The sequence below is a fragment of the Oncorhynchus clarkii genome, chromosome 32 (genome assembly GCF_045791955.1).
Source record: "Oncorhynchus clarkii lewisi isolate Uvic-CL-2024 chromosome 32, UVic_Ocla_1.0, whole genome shotgun sequence".
NCBI lineage: Eukaryota > Metazoa > Chordata > Actinopteri > Salmoniformes > Salmonidae > Oncorhynchus > Oncorhynchus clarkii.
In genome coordinates, this window is record NC_092178.1 from 4,301,152 (window position 1) to 4,318,798 (window position 17,647).

The window sequence follows — 17,647 nt, forward strand, 5'->3', positions numbered from 1 at the left end:
GAGAAGTGAGGACAGCCAAGTACATTAGTGAGAAGTGAGGACAGCCAAGTACATTACTGAGAAGTGAGAACAGCCCCAGTACATTACTGAGAAGTGAGAACAGCCAAGTACATTACTGAGAAGTGAGGACAGCCAAGTACATTACTGAGAAGTGAGGACAGCCAAGTACATTACTGAGAAGTGAGGACAGCCAAGTACATTACTGAGAAGTGAGAACAGCCCAGTACATTACTGAGAAGTGAGAACAGCCCAGTACTGTACATTACTGAGAAGTGAGAACAGCCCAGTACTGTACATTACTGAGAAGTGAGGACAGCCAAGTACATCACTGAGAAGTGAGAACAGCCCAGTACATTACTGAGAAGTGAGAACGATTCAGTACATCACTGAGAAATGAGAACGATTCAGTACATCACTGAGAAGTGAGAACGATTCAGTACATCACTGAGAAGTGAGAACGATTCAGTACATCACTGAGAAGTGAGAACGATTCAGTACATCACTGAGAAGTGAGAACGATTCAGTACATCACTGAGAAGTGAGAACGATTCAGTACATCACTGAGAAGTGAGAACGGTTCAGTACATCACTGGGTAGTAAGTAAGGCCCGGAACATCACTGGGGTCAAGCTTCGTGCCATCCAGGACCTCTATATCAGGCGGTGTCAGAGGAAGGCCCTAAAGATTGTCAAAGGCTCCAGCCATCCAAGTCATATACTGTTCTTTCTGCTACCACACTGCAAGTGGTACCGGAGCGCCAAGTCGAGGTCCAAGAGGCTTCTTAACAGCTTCTACCCCCCCAAGCCATAAGACTGCTGAACAGCTAATCAAATGGCTACCCAGACCCCTCTTTTACACTGCTGCTACTCTCTGTTTATTATCTATGCATAGTCCCTTTAGCTATACATTCATGTACATAATTACCTCAACTAACTGGTGCCCCTGCACATTGACTCTGTACCGGTACCCCATGTATACAGTCTCGCTTGTTATTTTACTGCTGCTCTTTAATTGTTTCTTACTTTTCTTTATTTCTTTATGTTTTTTTTTTTTACTGATCTACTTAACACTTATTTGTATTACTTAAAGCATTGTTGGTTAAGGGCTTGTAAGTAAGCATTTCACTGTAAGGTCTACTACTGTTGGTTAAAGGGCTTGTAAGTAAGCATTTCACTGTAAGGTCTACTACTGTTGGTTAAAGGGCTTGTAAGTAAGCATTTCACTGTAAGGTCTACATCTCTTTTGTTCGGGACATGTGATAAATAACATTTGATTTGATGTTCTATTACAACTCTTGTCCAGCTTTCTCTCCTCCATATCTTCCGGAAGACAGTACTAGAGGATTACAGCAAGGTAATGTGATGGAGCACTACCACCCTCTAGTGGTCAACCTCTGAGACAGTACTAGAGGATTACAGCAAGGTAATGTGATGGAGCACTACCACCCTCTACTGGTCAACCTCTGAGACAGTACTAGAGGATTACAGCAAGGTAATGTGATGGAGCACTACCACCCTCTAGTGGTCAACCTCTGAGACAGTACTAGAGGATTACAGCAAGGTAATGTGATGGAGCACTACCACCCTCTAGTGGTCAACCTCTGAGACAGTACTAGAGGATTACAGCAAGGTAATGTGATGGAGCACTACCACCCTCTAGTGGTCAACCTCTGAGACAGTACTAGAGGAATATAGCATGGTAATGTGATGGAGCACTACCACCCTCTAGTGGTCAACCTCTGAGACAGTACTAGTGGATTACAGCAGGGTAATGTGATGGAGCACTACCACCCTCTAGTGGTCAACCTCTGAGACAGTACTAGAGGATTACAGCAAGGTAATGTGATGGAGCACTACCACCCTCTAGTGGTCAACCTCTGAGACAGTACTAGAGGAATATAGCAGGGTAATGTGATGGAGCACTACCACCCTCTAGTGGTCAACCTCTGAGACAGTACTAGAGGACTACAGCAGGGTAATGTGATGGAGCACTACCACCCTCTAGTGGTCAACCTCTGAGACAGTACTAGAGGACTACAGCAGGGTAATGTGATGGAGCACTACTACCCTCTAGTGGTCAACGTCTGAGACAGTACTAGAGGATTACTGCAGGGTCATGTGATGGAGCACTACCACCCTCTAGTGGTCAACCTCTGAGACAGTACTAGAGGAATACAGCAGGGTAATGTGATGGAGCACTACCACCCTCTAGTGGTCAACCTCTGAGACAGTACTAGAGGACTACAGCAGGGTAATGTGATGGAGCACTACCACCCTCTAGTGGTCAACCTCTGAGACAGTACTAGAGGACTACAGCAGGGTAATGTGATGGAGCACTACCACCCTCTAGTGGTCAACTTCTGAGACAGTACTAGAGGATTACAGCAGGGTAATGTGATGGAGCACTACTACCCTCTAGTGGTCAACCTCTGAGACAGTACTAGAGGAATACAGCAGGGTAATGTGATGGAGCACTACCACCCTCTAGTGGTCAACCTCTGATACAGTGGTTTTCACCCTGTTAAAATATCCACCCTGTTAACATATGATCTCCAACCTGGTAGCATCTGATTATCTTCACCATGGTAACCTCTGATTGTCTTCACCATGGTAACATCTGATTATCTCCACTCTGTTCATTAAGGCTTGTTTCCACATCGTTGGGGCTGGTTTCCACATCATTAGGGCTGGTTTCCACATCATTCGGGCTGGTTTCTATATCATTAGGGCTGGTTTTCACATCATTAGGGCTGGTTTCTACATCATTAGGGCTGGTTTCCACATCATTAGGGCTGGTTTCCACATCATTAGGGCTGGTTTCCACATCATTAGGGCTGGTTTCTACATCATTAGGGCTGGTTTCCACATCATTAGGGCTGGTTTCCACATCATTAGGGCTGGTTTCCACATCGTTAGGGCTGGTTTCTACATCATTAGGGCTGGTTTCCACATCATTAGGGCTGGTTTCCACATCATTAGGGCTGGTTTCCACATCGTTAGGGCTGGTTTATACACATCATTAGGGCTGGTTTATACACATCATTAGGGCTGGTTTCCACATCATTAGGGCTGGTTTCCACATCATTAGGGCTGGTTTCCACATCGTTAGGGCTGGTTTCCACATCATTAGGGCTGGTTTCCACATCATTAGGGCTGGTTTATACACATCATTAGGGCTGGTTTCCACATCATTAGGGCTGGTTTCCACATCATTAGGGCTGGTTTCCACATCGTTAGGGCTGGTTTCCACATCATTGGGGCTGGTTTCCACATCATTAGGGCTGGTTTCCACATCATTAGGGCTGGTTTCCACATCATTAGGGCTGGTTTCCACATCATTAGGGCTGGTTTATACACATCATTAGGGCTGGTTTCCACATCATTAGGGCTGGTTTCCACATCATTAGGGCTGGTTTCCACATCATTAGGGCTGGTTTCCACATCATTAGGGCTGGTTTCCACATCATTAGGGCTGGTTTCCACATCATTAGGGCTGGTTTCTACATCATTCGGGCTGGTTTCCACATCATTAGGGCTGGTTTCCACATCATTAGGGCTGGTTTCCACATCATTAGGGCTGGTTTATACACATCATTAGGGCTGGTTTCCACATCATTAGGGCTGGTTTCCACATCATTAGGGCTGGTTTCCACATCATTAGGGCTGGTTTATACACATCATTAGGGCTGGTTTCCACATCATTAGGGCTGGTTTCCACATCATTAGGGCTGGTTTCCACATCATTAGGGCTGGTTTCCACATCATTAGGGCTGGTTTCCACATCATTAGGGCTGGTTTCCACATCATTAGGGCTGGTTTCTACATCATTCGGGCTGGTTTCCACATCATTAGGGCTGGTTTCCACATCATTAGGGCTGGTTTCCACATCATTAGGGCTGGTTTATACACATCATTAGGGCTGGTTTCCACATCATTAGGGCTGGTTTCCACATCATTAGGGCTGGTTTCCACATCATTAGGGCTGGTTTCCACATCATTAGGGCTGGTTTCTATATCATTAGGGCTGGTTTCCACATCATTAGGGCTGGTTTCTATATCATTAGGGCTGGTTTCCACATCATTAGGGCTGGTTTCCACATCGTTAGGGCTGGTTTCCACATCATTAGGGCTGGTTTCCACATCATTAGGGCTGGTTTATACACATCATTAGGGCTGGTTTCCACATCATTAGGGCTGGTTTCCACCACATTAGGGCTGGTTTGCTCAGGACTTGCTTTGTCATGCAAGACCAGGAAGCTGACTAATGATGACATATGGCGTCCTATTGGACAGTTCCAGTAGCTGATGGGGGAGTCAGTTTCCTGAGAGTCAAAAGACTCTTAAACAGGGCTTTTCATCAGAGTGTCAGTCCTGAAGACCAGGGGCTGAGAGGTTTGCCAGTCAGACAGACGGTTTTGCCAGTCAGCTGCAAGTCTACGTAATTTAACATGACTGGAGACATTACAATAAAATAAAAAAATGAACACACACACACCTGACCATAATGATAAGCTACTATGACACTGACATACTGAGCTCAATGAAACAAATGACCCATCACTTAAATGCAACCAGTAACATTGGACTATAAATGTCCTCCTCATACCGTGGACAGTTCTTCGGCCTACAATAAGAGGAGGAAAGTCACGTATCCAAACAGTTTTTTCCAGCAAAATGTATTTTTGAAATATTTGTGAAAGATCTTTCAGCTGCTGCCAGATATTTTATCATTATTATTAGTATTATTATTATTATTATTATTATTATTATTATTATTATATTACTGCGGGACTGTAGGCCTTCATCTATACAATCTACAGTGATTTTTTTTTAAAGAAGCCATTGATCCTCTTGTCACGCCCTGACCTTAGTATTCTTTGTTTTCTTTATTGTTTTGGTTAGGTCAGGGTGTGACATGGGTGACTACCCGGTTAAATAAAGGTGAAATTTAAAAATAATAAAAATAATAAAAAAATTAAGAAATCAGCGCTTTATTAGGGACAGACTTTTCCCCATCTTAGCTGAGCCCTAGGACCATGCCTCAGGATTACCTGGCATGATGACTCCTTGCTGTCCCCAGTCCACCTGGCCGTGCTGCTGCTCCAGTTTCAACTGTTCTGCCTGTGTCAATATGTTTTGACCATGACTCATCTTGCACAAATTCCTCATTTCTGTCTTTTCGGTAGATGTTATAACCATGTATTGCTACCACTATATCATCAAAGGTATTATCTAAGTGAGTTTCAGAGATAGTCAGAATATGAATGTCATCTTTTACAAGCAAGTTTATGACTTCACGGACCTTGTTTCTTAGGCTGCTGCGTATGTTAATATGAGCAGTTTTCAAGGTATTGGAGTGGCCATCACAAAGCCCTGACCTCAATCCCATAGAAAATTTGTGGGCAGATCTGAAAAAGCGTGTGCGAGCAAGGAGGCCTACAAGCCTGACTCAGTTACACCTGCTCTGTCAGGAGAAATGGGCCAAAATTCACCCAACTTATTGGGGGAAGCTTGTGGAAGGCTACCAGAAATGTTTGACCCAAGTTAAACAATGTAAAGGCAATGCTACCAAATACTAATTGAGTGTATGTCAACTTCTGACCCATTTGGGAATGTGGTGAAAGAAATAAAATCTGAAATAAATCATTCTCTCTACTATTATTCTGACATTTCAAATTCTTAAAATAAAGTGGTGATCCTAACTGACCTAAGACGGGGAATTTTTACTAGGATTAAATGGGCTATGGTGTATGTTAACTTCCGACTTCAACTGTATAATAGGTGGTGTCAGAGGAGAGCCCATCAAATTGTCATAGACTCCAGTCACTCAAGTCATAGACTGTTCTCTCTGCTACCGCACGGCAAGTGGTACCGGAGTGCCAAGTCTAGGACCAAAAGGCTCCTTAACATCTTCTACCCCCGAGCCATAAGAAATGGCCACCCGGACCATTTACATTGACCCCCCCCCCCCCCCCCCCATTTGTTTTGTACACTGCTGCTACTCGCTGATTATTATCTATGCATAGTCACTTCACCCCCACCTCAACTAACCTGTACCCCCGCACACTGACTCGGTACTGGTACCCCTTGTATATACCCTCCACACTGACTCGGTACTGGTACCCCTTGTATATACCCTCCACATTGACTCCGTACTGGTACCCCTTGTATATACCCTCCACACTGACTCGGTACTGGTACCCCTTGTATATACCCTCCACATTGACTCTGTACCAGTACCCCCTGTATATAGCCTCCACATTGACTCTGTACCAGTACCCCCTGTATATAGCCTCTACATTGACTCTGTACCGTAATACCCTGTATATAGCCTCCACATTGACTCTGTACCAGTACCCCCTGTATATAGCCTCCACATTGACTCTGTACCAGTACCCCCTGTATATAGCCTCCACACTGACTCTGTACCAGTACCCCCTGTATATAGCCTCCACATTGACTCTGTACCAGTACCCCCTGTATATAGCCTCCACATTGACTCTGTACCGGTACCCCCTGTATATAGCCTCCACATTGACTCTGTACCGGTACCCCCTGTATATAGCCTCCACATTGACTCTGTACCGGTACCCCCTGTATATAGCCTCCATATTGACTCTGTACCAGTACCCCCCTGTATATAGCCTCCACATTGACTCTGTACCGGTACCCCCTGTATATAGCCTCCACATTGACTCTGTACCGGTACCCCTTGTATATACCCTCCACACTGACTCGGTACTGGTACCCCTTGTATATACCCTCCACATTGACTCTGTACCAGTACCCCCTGTATATAGCCTCCACATTGACTCTGTACCGGTACCCCCTGTATATAGCCTCCACATTGACTCTGTACCAGTACCCCCTGTATATAGCCTCCACACTGACTCTGTACCAGTACCCCCTGTATATAGCCTCGCTATTGTTATGTTATTGTGTTACTTTGTACTATTTTTTACTTTTGTTTGGTAAATATTTTCTCCTTGAACTGCACTGTCGGTTAAGGGCTTGTGAGTAAGTATTTTATGGTAAGGTCTAAACTTGTTGTATTCGGAGCATGTGACAAATACATTTTGATTTGATTTGATCTGCTTGCCTCAATAAATGAATGCTAGAACATTGGTATCCAGCTATTTGTATCTAGTCTCCTAATAACGGTGCAAGTCAGACACATGGAAACTTTTGTTTGCATGTGAGCATGTCTTTGTTGAGTGATCACACATGCCTCAGCACACATCGGTTACTTTACCTGCCCGCAAATGTGTGCTAAAAGTGAGGATGTTTCATAGTTTGTCTGATTATCTGAACTCCCCACCACCAAAGATTTAAAAAAATATTTTTCTTACAGAAAACCACAGAACCACCACTGCGATATAGGCACTCAGGTAAAAATGTGCTATCTACAAACTAAAAGCATTCTTCCCGCTGTCCCCATAGAACTCTTTTAGGTTCCAAGTAGAACCCCTTCTGTGTCTAGGTAGAACCTGTGTGGGCTCCATTCCACAGAGAGTTCTATATGGAACCAAAAATAGTTAGTTAACTGTTATAAAAAAAAGTGTTCTCCTTTGATGACTGCCAAAGAACCCTGGTGGAACCCCTTTCTCAAAGAGTTAAGCCTGTTAAGTTTAGACCATTTCATTCTGTACTCAAACATCTGCCTGGTGTTCAAGATAACACACAATATAGCACCACCATCTTTTTGAAGGTTTTCGTCGACCTCTGCTCAGACTTAAATAGCAGTGTTCCATGAACCACCACCAGAGGGTGACTGTGGTATCCTCAAACGGACAAAAAAGGAGACACAAGAAGGCACCCCACACTCAATTTAGATCCCAATGAGGTCTTTATTGTCATACTGTATGATCTCACTCTCATCACCATCTCTTTTTACATCTTATCGTGTCTTCTATACTATAGTACAATTGTCACGTTCTGACCATCGTTCGTGTGTGTTTTCCTTGTTTTAGTGTTGGTCAGGACGTGAACTGGGTGGGCATTCTATGTTGGATGCCTTGTTTGTCTATTTCTATGTCTGGCCTGATATGGTTCTCAATCAGAGGCAGGTGTTAGTCATTGTCTCTGATTGGGAACCATATTTAGGTATCCTGGGTTTCACTGTGTGTTTGTGGATGATTGTCCTTAGTGTCCTGATGTCATTGTTCTGTGTTAGGTTACACAAGTATAGGCTGTTTCGGTTTTCGTTAAGTTTATTGTTTTGGTAGTGTTTGTGTTTAGTGTGTTTCTTCATTAAACATGGATTGCAATAGACACGCTGCATTTTGGTCCGACTCTCCTTCTCATATAGAAAACCGTTACAACAATGGTATGTGGAGAGTGTATTACAATGTGAAATATGTAAATATACCGGTACCCCCTGCATATAGCCTCCACACTGACTCTGTACCGGTACCCCTTGTATATAGCCTCCACATTGACTCTGTACCGGTACCCCCTGCATATAGCCTCCACATTGACTCTGTACCGGTACCCCTTGTATATAGCCTCCACATTGACTCTGTACCAGTAGCCCCTGTATATAGCCTCCACATTGACTCCGTACCGGTACCCCCTGTATATAGCCTCCACATTGACTCTGTACCAGTACCCCTTGTATATAGCCTCCACATTGACTCTGTACCAGTACCCCTTGTATATAGCCTCCACATTGACTCTGTACCAGTACCCCTTGTATATAGCCTCCACATTGACTCTGTACTGGTACCCCCTGCATATAGCCTCCACATTGACTCTGTACCGTAATACCCTGTATATAGCCTCCACATTGACTCTGTACTGGTACCCCTTGTATATAGCCTCCACATTGACTCTGTACCAGTACCCCTTGTATATAGCCTCCACATTGACTCTGTACCAGTACCCCCTGTATATAGCCTCCACATTGACTCTGTACCAGTACCCCCTGTATATAGCCTCCACATTGACTCTGTACTGGTACCCCTTGTATATAGCCTCCACATTGACTCTGTACCAGTACCCCTTGTATATAGCCTCCACATTGACTCTGTACCAGTACCCCCTGTATATAGCCTCCACATTGACTCTGTACCAGTACCCCCTGTATATAGCCTCCACATTGACTCTGTACTGGTACCCCTTGTATATAGCCTCCACATTGACTCTGTACCAGTACCCCTTGTATATAGCCTCCACATTGACTCTGTACCAGTACCCCCTGTATATAGCCTCCACATTGACTCTGTACCAGTACCCCCTGTATATAGCCTCCACATTGACTCTGTACCGGTACCCCCTGTATATAGCCTCCACATTGACTCTGTACCAGTACCCCCTGTATATAGCCTCCACATTGACTCTGTACCAGTACCCCCTTGTATATAGCCTCCACATTGACTCTGTACTGGTACCCCCTGCATATAGCCTCCACATTGACTCTGTACCGTAATACCCTGTATATAGCCTCCACATTGACTCTGTACTGGTACCCCTTGTATATAGCCTCCACATTGACTCTGTACCAGTACCCCTTGTATATAGCCTCCACATTGACTCTGTACCAGTACCCCCTGTATATAGCCTCCACATTGACTCTGTACCAGTACCCCTTGTATATAGCCTCCACATTGACTCTGTACCAGTACCCCCTGTATATAGCCTCCACATTGACTCTGTACCAGTACCCCCTGTATATAGCCTCCACACTGACTCCATACCGGTACCCCCTGTATATAGCCTCCACACTGACTCTGTACCGGTACCCCCTGTATATAGCCTCCACACTGACTCTGTACCGGTACCCCCTGTATATAGCCTCCACACTGACTCCATACCGGTACCCCCTGTATATAGCCTCCACACTGACTCCATACCGGTACCCCCTGTATATAGCCTCCACACTGACTCTGTACCAGTACCCCCTGTATATAGCCTCCACACTGACTCCGTACTGGTACCCCTTGTATATACCCTCCACACTGACTCCATACCGGTACCCCCTGTATATAGCCTCCACACTGACTCTGTACCAGTACCCCCTGTATATAGCCTCGCTATTGTTATGTTATTGTGTTACTTTGTACTATTTTTTACTTTTGTTTGGTAAATATTTTCTCCTTGAACTGCACTGTCGGTTAAGGGCTTGTGAGTAAGTATTTTATGGTAAGGTCTAAACTTGTTGTATTCGGAGCATGTGACAAATACAATTTGATATGATTTGATCTGCTTGCCTCAATAAATGAATGCTAGAACATTGGTATCCAGCTATTCGTATCTAGTCTCCTAATAACGGTGCAAGTCAGACACATGGAAACTTTTGTTTGCATGTGAGAATGTCTTTGTTGAGTGATCACACATGCCTCAGCACACATCGGTTACTTTACCTGCCCGCAAATGTGTGCTAAAAGTGAGGATGTTTCATAGTTTGTCTGATTATCTGAACTCCCCACCACCAAAGATTTAAAAAAATATTTTTCTTACAGAAAACCACAGAACCACCACTGCGATATAGGCACTCAGGTAAAAATGTGCTATCTACAAACTAAAAGCATTCTTCCCGCTGTCCCCATAGAACTCTTTTAGGTTCCAAGTAGAACCCCTTCTGTGTCTAGGTAGAACCTGTGTGGGCTCCATTCCACAGAGAGTTCTATATGGAACCAAAAATAGTTAGTTAACTGTTATAAAAAAAAGTGTTCTCCTTTGATGACTGCCAAAGAACCCTGGTGGAACCCCTTTCTCAAAGAGTTAAGCCTGTTAAGTTTAGACCATTTCATTCTGTACTCAAACATCTGCCTGGTGTTCAAGATAACACACAATATAGCACCACCATCTTTTTGAAGGTTTTCGTCGACCTCTGCTCAGACTTAAATAGCAGTGTTCCATGAACCACCACCAGAGGGTGACTGTGGTATCCTCAAACGGACAAAAAAGGAGACACAAGAAGGCACCCCACACTCAATTTAGATCCCAATGAGGTCTTTATTGTCATACTGTATGATCTCACTCTCATCACCATCTCTTTTTACATCTTATCGTGTCTTCTCTTGAAACTCCACACACACACACGCACACACACACACACGCACGCACACACACGCACACACACACACGCACACTACTGTAGAATCTGGTTTACGTTTCTCACATTTTAGGCGTCCATCTTCGGCCTTGGATGGATCATGTTGCAATGAGATGGGCACAGAGGTATGTATGTATGTACTTTCCTTTTCAGTGTGGCATAATAGCAAATTAGTTAGAACAGGAGAAGAGGGTTGCTTGTGTCTCATCACTTCTTGACTAAAAGATAGATTATAAATTAATTTGAGCTTGGCATAGTTCAACAGCTTGAAAAGCCTTCATTAACATAAGGGGAGATAGAAAATACATCCAGTAATCACTGAATGACGTAGCGTACCCATCCCCCATTTACAATTTAATTAATCAGTTAAATAAATTATACTATAGCACATTCAATTACATTATTATTGTAGACTCTATACACTACTCCTGTATCTACATTGTACAATACCGTAATCACTGAATTAAATAGAGTACCCATCCCCATTTACAATTTTGTTTATCAATTATATATATATATATATATATCATACAAGCACATACAGTTACATTATTGGAGAATATGCTACTCCCAGATCCGTAGGATACCGTTATGATATCACTGGTCTTGTCAGGAATTATTTTTTTAGGTCTTCGATCAATGTTGTATGTCGTACCTCGTTTCCCGTTCTTCAGTGAAAAGTACTTATACATCCCCCATTCAGTTTAGTTTGAGTGTGAATGTGTAGGCCAAGTGGAAATACAAACTCATAGCCCCAGGTATCAAAGGCATGTAGGGGTATGACAATGTAAAATATGTATATATCCTATAGTACAATGGTATGTGGAGAGTGTATGACAATGTGAAATATGTAAATATCCTATAGCACCTTGTGTGTATATTTTCAATTACAATTGAATTAATCCATGAAATAATGAATACTAGCTCATCAAATTACGTTATTGTTGTACACTAGCCTACTCCCCTATCGACATAGTGAAAAATATTACCCTTGTGCTTTCGACAACTAGTTAACAACAAAAAAGTAATTATTTTCAAAGAAACCAAATTTGCCTTATCAACACATTAGACATAAATATTTCCTAACGATATCAGAACTTAAATATAGCCTACATACTATTCAATTGGATCAAGGACATCTTGGTCATCATCGTCTCTAAGTAAACTATGTGGGGCAAACACTCTCTAAAATCTTGTCTGCCCCTTGTAAAAAAAATAATAATAATATCTGTGTAGCCACCAAGTTCTCAAATACCGTGCCCTCTGGGAAAGCCTATGATCTCCTCTATTCAAATGAAAGCCATGGACACAAGTCTTATTGTTTGTCTGATGTAGGCTACTGGGAACTGGTAACAACACAGTCTGTGATTGGCTAACAACATTTTAGATCTGTATACAGCGAGATAAGAAAACATACCATGCCATGAGGTGTTGAGGGAAAAGACAGATCACCTATAGATTGGACATAATCTTTTCTAGGCCATTAGCGATAACAGGAAATACACAAGCCGTAGGCTACACTACAGCTCAGGGTGGCTACATAGGAATGTCGGCTTTTATTAAAATAAATATTAACTATGCACCTTATGACTTTCATTAACACGCAGGCTTCACACAGACGTTAGTAAGGCGTTGGCATGAAGTCATGTCAGTCAGATGTTCATTGGTAGGAGACAGGGAGCACCTCCCTATCCACATCAATGGGACAGCAGTGGAGAAGGTGGAAAGCTTTAAGTTCCTCAGTGTACATATCACTGACAAACTGAAATGGTCCACCCACACAGACAGTGTGGTAAAGAAGGTGCAACAGCGCCTCTTCAACCTCAGGATGCTGAAGAAATTTGGCTTGTCACCTAAAACCATCACAAACCTTTACAGATGCACAATTGAGAGCATCCTGTCGGGCTGTATCACCGTCTGATTCGGCTGCACCGCCCACAACAACTGCACCGCCCACAACCGCAGGGCTCTCCATAGGGTGGTGCGGTTTGCACAACTCATTACCGGGGGCAAACAACCTGCCCCCCAGGAAACCAACAGCACCCGATGTCACAGGAAGGCCAAAAAGATCACCAAGTACAACAACCACCCGAGCCACGGCTTGTTCACCCCGCTATCATCCAGAAGGCGAGGTCAGTCCAGGTGCATCAAAGCTGGTTCCGAGAGACTGAAAAACAGCTTCTATCTCAAGGACATCAGACTGTTAATTTTAATAATTGTTTTATTTTACCTTTAAGGTAAGTCAGTTAGCTTGGGGATTTGATCAAGCAACCTTCTGGTTACTAGTCAAAGCTCTAACCACTAGGCTATCTGCCTCACTAGCACAGTGAAGCTGCTCCCTACATACAGACTTGTAATCACTGGCCACTTTAATAAATGGAACACTAGTCACTTTAATAATGCCATTTTAATCATGTTTACATATCTTGCATTACTCATCTCATATGTACGTATATACTGTATTCTATGCTATCTATTGCATCTTACCTATGCCACTCTGACATTGCTCATCCATATATTTATATATTCTTATTCCATTCCTCACTTAGATTTGTGTGTATAAGGTAGTTGTTGGGGAATTGTTAGATTACTTGTTAGATATTGCTGCACTGTCAGAACTAGAAGCACAAGCATTTCGCTACATTAGCAATAACATCTGCTAACTGTGTGTATGTGACCAATAAAATGTGATTTGAAAGACACACGGTAGTACGGTTGCCTAGGCTTAATTATGGCACATATCACCCCCCATAGACGAACGCGTCAGCGTGCATGCGCCCGGCCTGCCACAGGAGTCACTAGAAAGCGACGGGACAAGGACATCCCGTCCGGCAAAACCGTCCCGCTGGGCCAATTGTGTGTCACCTCATCGGTCTCTTGATTTGATTCGATGTATGTGTGTGTGTAATGACGACTGATTCATATGTTCATGTAGTTTCGGTGCATTCTCGAGGTATGACTCATTAGTTCCACCGTGATCATTTGTTCCACTCTCTCGACCCAATCAGACGCGTTGGACGTGGGTGTGGTTTTGACTGACAAGCCAAATGCGCCAATCCGCTTCGAGAAGGTGGTTGACTGTATTCTGTGCGGATACGTGGGTACCGAAGTTCTTTTCGAAATGAGTTTCCACTACGGCCAGGTAAATATACCTTATCCTGGTTTGATATTTATTATAAACATGTATAATAGCTGTTTTAATGTTCTGCGTCGTGATATGTCCATCTATGCGTGTGGTGTGTCGTCGTTTGAGGTGGTGAAATGAGTGGACCGCTCTATAACCTATTGACTGCTACTAAAACAAAGTTACTGCAGCTAACCTTTTAGCAAGGCGGCTATAAACATGTAACTAGTTACAATATAACCGGTTTCTGTGTTCTAAGCAGAGTGATTATACACTGGTACATGTATGTAGTAAGCATCATTTGTCCCCTGAAACAATTGCCTTTTGTTACCCGGTAACTATAAGTATGCGTAGCTGGCCCTTACCCGGTAGTCGCTATCTGCTTCAGCGCCTATTGACGACAGTATCATCTGACCGGGGCGTTTTGTGTAGAGCCCGGGCGCTTGTTACGGTACTTTCACATCAGTAAGACCTCCGGTTTTCAAAAGACAACTTTTTAAAGTACTACACACTTTAATTTATTTTTTTATAGAGTTAGTCTTCCCACACGGACATATCTCCGTGTTACAGTGAAAAGGGCGGAAGACCGGCGCTAATCAGCTATCGGCCTCTCCTAGAACACCTGGGTGTAAAACGGGAAATGTGTTGTCGCTGGAAAAATGCTGTCTGCTGTAACTCTGTTATCCGGTTAAAACACGGTGCAGCTAATGTTTCTTTTCTAGTTGTGAAATATCTTGGATGTGACAGGAAAGTAGAGGGCTTATGTTTCTAAAACCGGACCACAATTGAGAATCGACTCACGTTTTAGATGGATTATTTGACTCTTTTTTTTTGCTTCCAGAACCAATTTGCATTTAAACAGAACATGTAAGGTTCCTTGGACTAACCTAAACTCGTACATCGCCTTGGTCCGTACAATTGCCCTTATTTTTAGCGCCCCAAAAACGTAGTACTTCCAGATCAACTGTAATGTCAATACCATTGTAAAGCACAATTTCTCCCCTTTCCAACAGAATCAATTACATGACCTAAACGCTGCCCATTTCTGCATGATTCAAGGCGGCAATGAGCCCCGTCGGGTCTTTTTTTTCACTTGATCTGTCCAACTTATCACCTTATCGCCTCTAAAATGTAAATTAAAACACTATAAAGAGTTGATATAATGTGTCATTACATACCTATTTGAAGGTTTGTGTCGAATTTTAATCTGGTTTTTAGGGCGGTGCCAAAGTGATCTTAGAAGTAAACAAGCAGCTTTGAGAATGATGACGCAAAAAATGACTAGGTATCCCCCCCCCCCCCTTACCCCCGTCACTGTCCGTTTCCTGTTTGGTGAAGAGAGATTGTAATTCGTGCTGTACGTTACGACATGACACGTCAAGATGTAACGGAGGGTCAGTTTTTTCAACTTTTCTCCAATACTATAGGGCCATTACCATGTCGATCAACGCTTGAATAGAAACGTAGTTCACGCCCCCCAGATTTTGACGTCAACACAGTCGCTTACAGTCCCATTTAGTTTTCTTTGTAGCCTCGTTTGAATGTTGCGGTCGCGAACATTCGTACGGAATGGGGTGAGTTTACGTTATGTGGAGTAACTTTCGACTCCTTTAGTCCAATATGTGGTATTGGGCTAAGTTTGCCCCATGCGGCTGGCTACATGTGCTTGGCTGAAGCCTAGTGCTTGTGCTTTAGTGGCCTAATGTTGCTCAATTATTGACCGGTAGAGTCCATTGCCTGTAAACCAGGCTTATTGTTTCAAGTTGTATGTAGTAGGCTATATTGGGATGACGATCATCCGTATCAGGTTATTTGTGTTGTATAGTTTGACCTTAGGATATTTAGGCAACGTGGTGATATTTGCATTTCGGCGACACAATATAGGCTCCTCGCTGTCTTTACTAATAGAAAAGGGAATCGACAGTATATAGGCTCCTCGCTGTCTTTACTAATAGAAAAGGGAATCGACAGTATATAGGCTCCTCGCTGTCTTTACTAATAGAAAAGGGAATCGACAGTATATAGGCTCCTCGCTGTCTTTACTAATAGAAAAGGGAATCGACAGTATATAGGCTCCTCGCTGTCTTTACTAATAGAAAAGGGAATCGACAGTATATAGGCTCCTCGCTGTCTTTACTAATAGAAAAGGGAATCGACAGTATATAGGCTCCTCGCTGTCTTTACTAATAGAAAAGGGAATCGACAGTATATAGGCTCCTCGCTGTCTTTACTAATAGAAAAGGGAATCGACAGTATATAGGCTCCTCGCTGTCTTTACTAATAGAAAAGGGAATCGACAGTATATAGGCTCCTCGCTGTCTTTACTAATAGAAAAGGGAATCGACAGTATATAGGCTCCTCGCTGTCTTTACTAATAGAAAAGGGAATCGACAGTATATAGGCTCCTCGCTGTCTTTACTAATAGAAAAGGGAATCGACAGTATATAGGCTCCTCGCTGTCTTTACTAATAGAAAAGGGAATCGACAGTATATAGGCTCCTCGCTGTCTTTACTAATAGAAAAGGGAATCGACAGTATATAGGCTCCTCGCTGTCTTTACTAATAGAAAAGGGAATCGACAGTATATAGGCTCCTCGCTGTCTTTACTAATAGAAAAGGGAATCGACAGTATATAGGCTCCTCGCTGTCTTTACTAATAGAAAAGGGAATCGACAGTATATAGGCTCCTCGCTGTCTTTACTAATAGAAAAGGGAATCGACAGTATATAGGCTCCTCGCTGTCTTTACTAATAGAAAAGGGAATCGACAGTATATAGGCTCCTCGCTGTCTTTACTAATAGAAAAGGGAATCGACAGTATATAGGCTCCTCGCTGTCTTTACTAATAGAAAAGGGAATCGACAGTATATAGGCTCCTCGCTGTCTTTACTAATAGAAAAGGGAATCGACAGTATATAGGCTCCTCGCTGTCTTTACTAATAGAAAAGGGAATCGACAGTATATAGGCTCCTCGCTGTCTTTACTAATAGAAAAGGGAATCGACAGTATATAGGCTCCTCGCTGTCTTTACTAATAGAAAAGGGAATCGACAGTATATAGGCTCCTCGCTGTCTTTACTAATAGAAAAGGGAATCGACAGTATATAGGCTCCTCGCTGTCTTTACTAATAGAAAAGGGAATCGACAGTATATCGGCTCCTCGCTGTCTTTACTAATAGAAAAGGGAATCGACAGTATATAGGCTCCTCGCTGTCTTTACTAATAGAAAAGGGAATCGACAGTATATAGGCTCCTCGCTGTCTTTACTAATAGAAAAGGGAATCGACAGTATATCGGCTCCTCGCTGTCTTTACTAATAGAAAAGGGAATCGACAGTATATCGGCTCCTCGCTGTCTTTACTAATAGAAAAGGGAATCGACAGTATATAGGCTCCTCGCTGTCTTTACTAATAGAAAAGGGAATCGACAGTATATAGGCTCCTCGCTGTCTTTACTAATAGAAAAGGGAAT

The 17,647-nt window shown here is 43.1% G+C and overlaps 1 protein-coding gene across 1 annotated transcript in view; it reads left to right on the top strand.

The window, feature by feature from the left end:
• The first annotated feature begins 14,045 nt into the window (after positions 1-14,045).
• The window catches only part of LOC139392200 (penta-EF-hand domain containing 1), an 11,134-nt gene continuing 7,532 nt past the window's right edge, over positions 14,046-17,647 (top strand). The window contains exon 1 of the mRNA XM_071139994.1: positions 14,046-14,196. Coding sequence (XP_070996095.1) covers positions 14,176-14,196 — 21 coding nt within the window. The 5' untranslated portion in view covers positions 14,046-14,175. The remainder of the gene's footprint in view (positions 14,197-17,647) is intronic.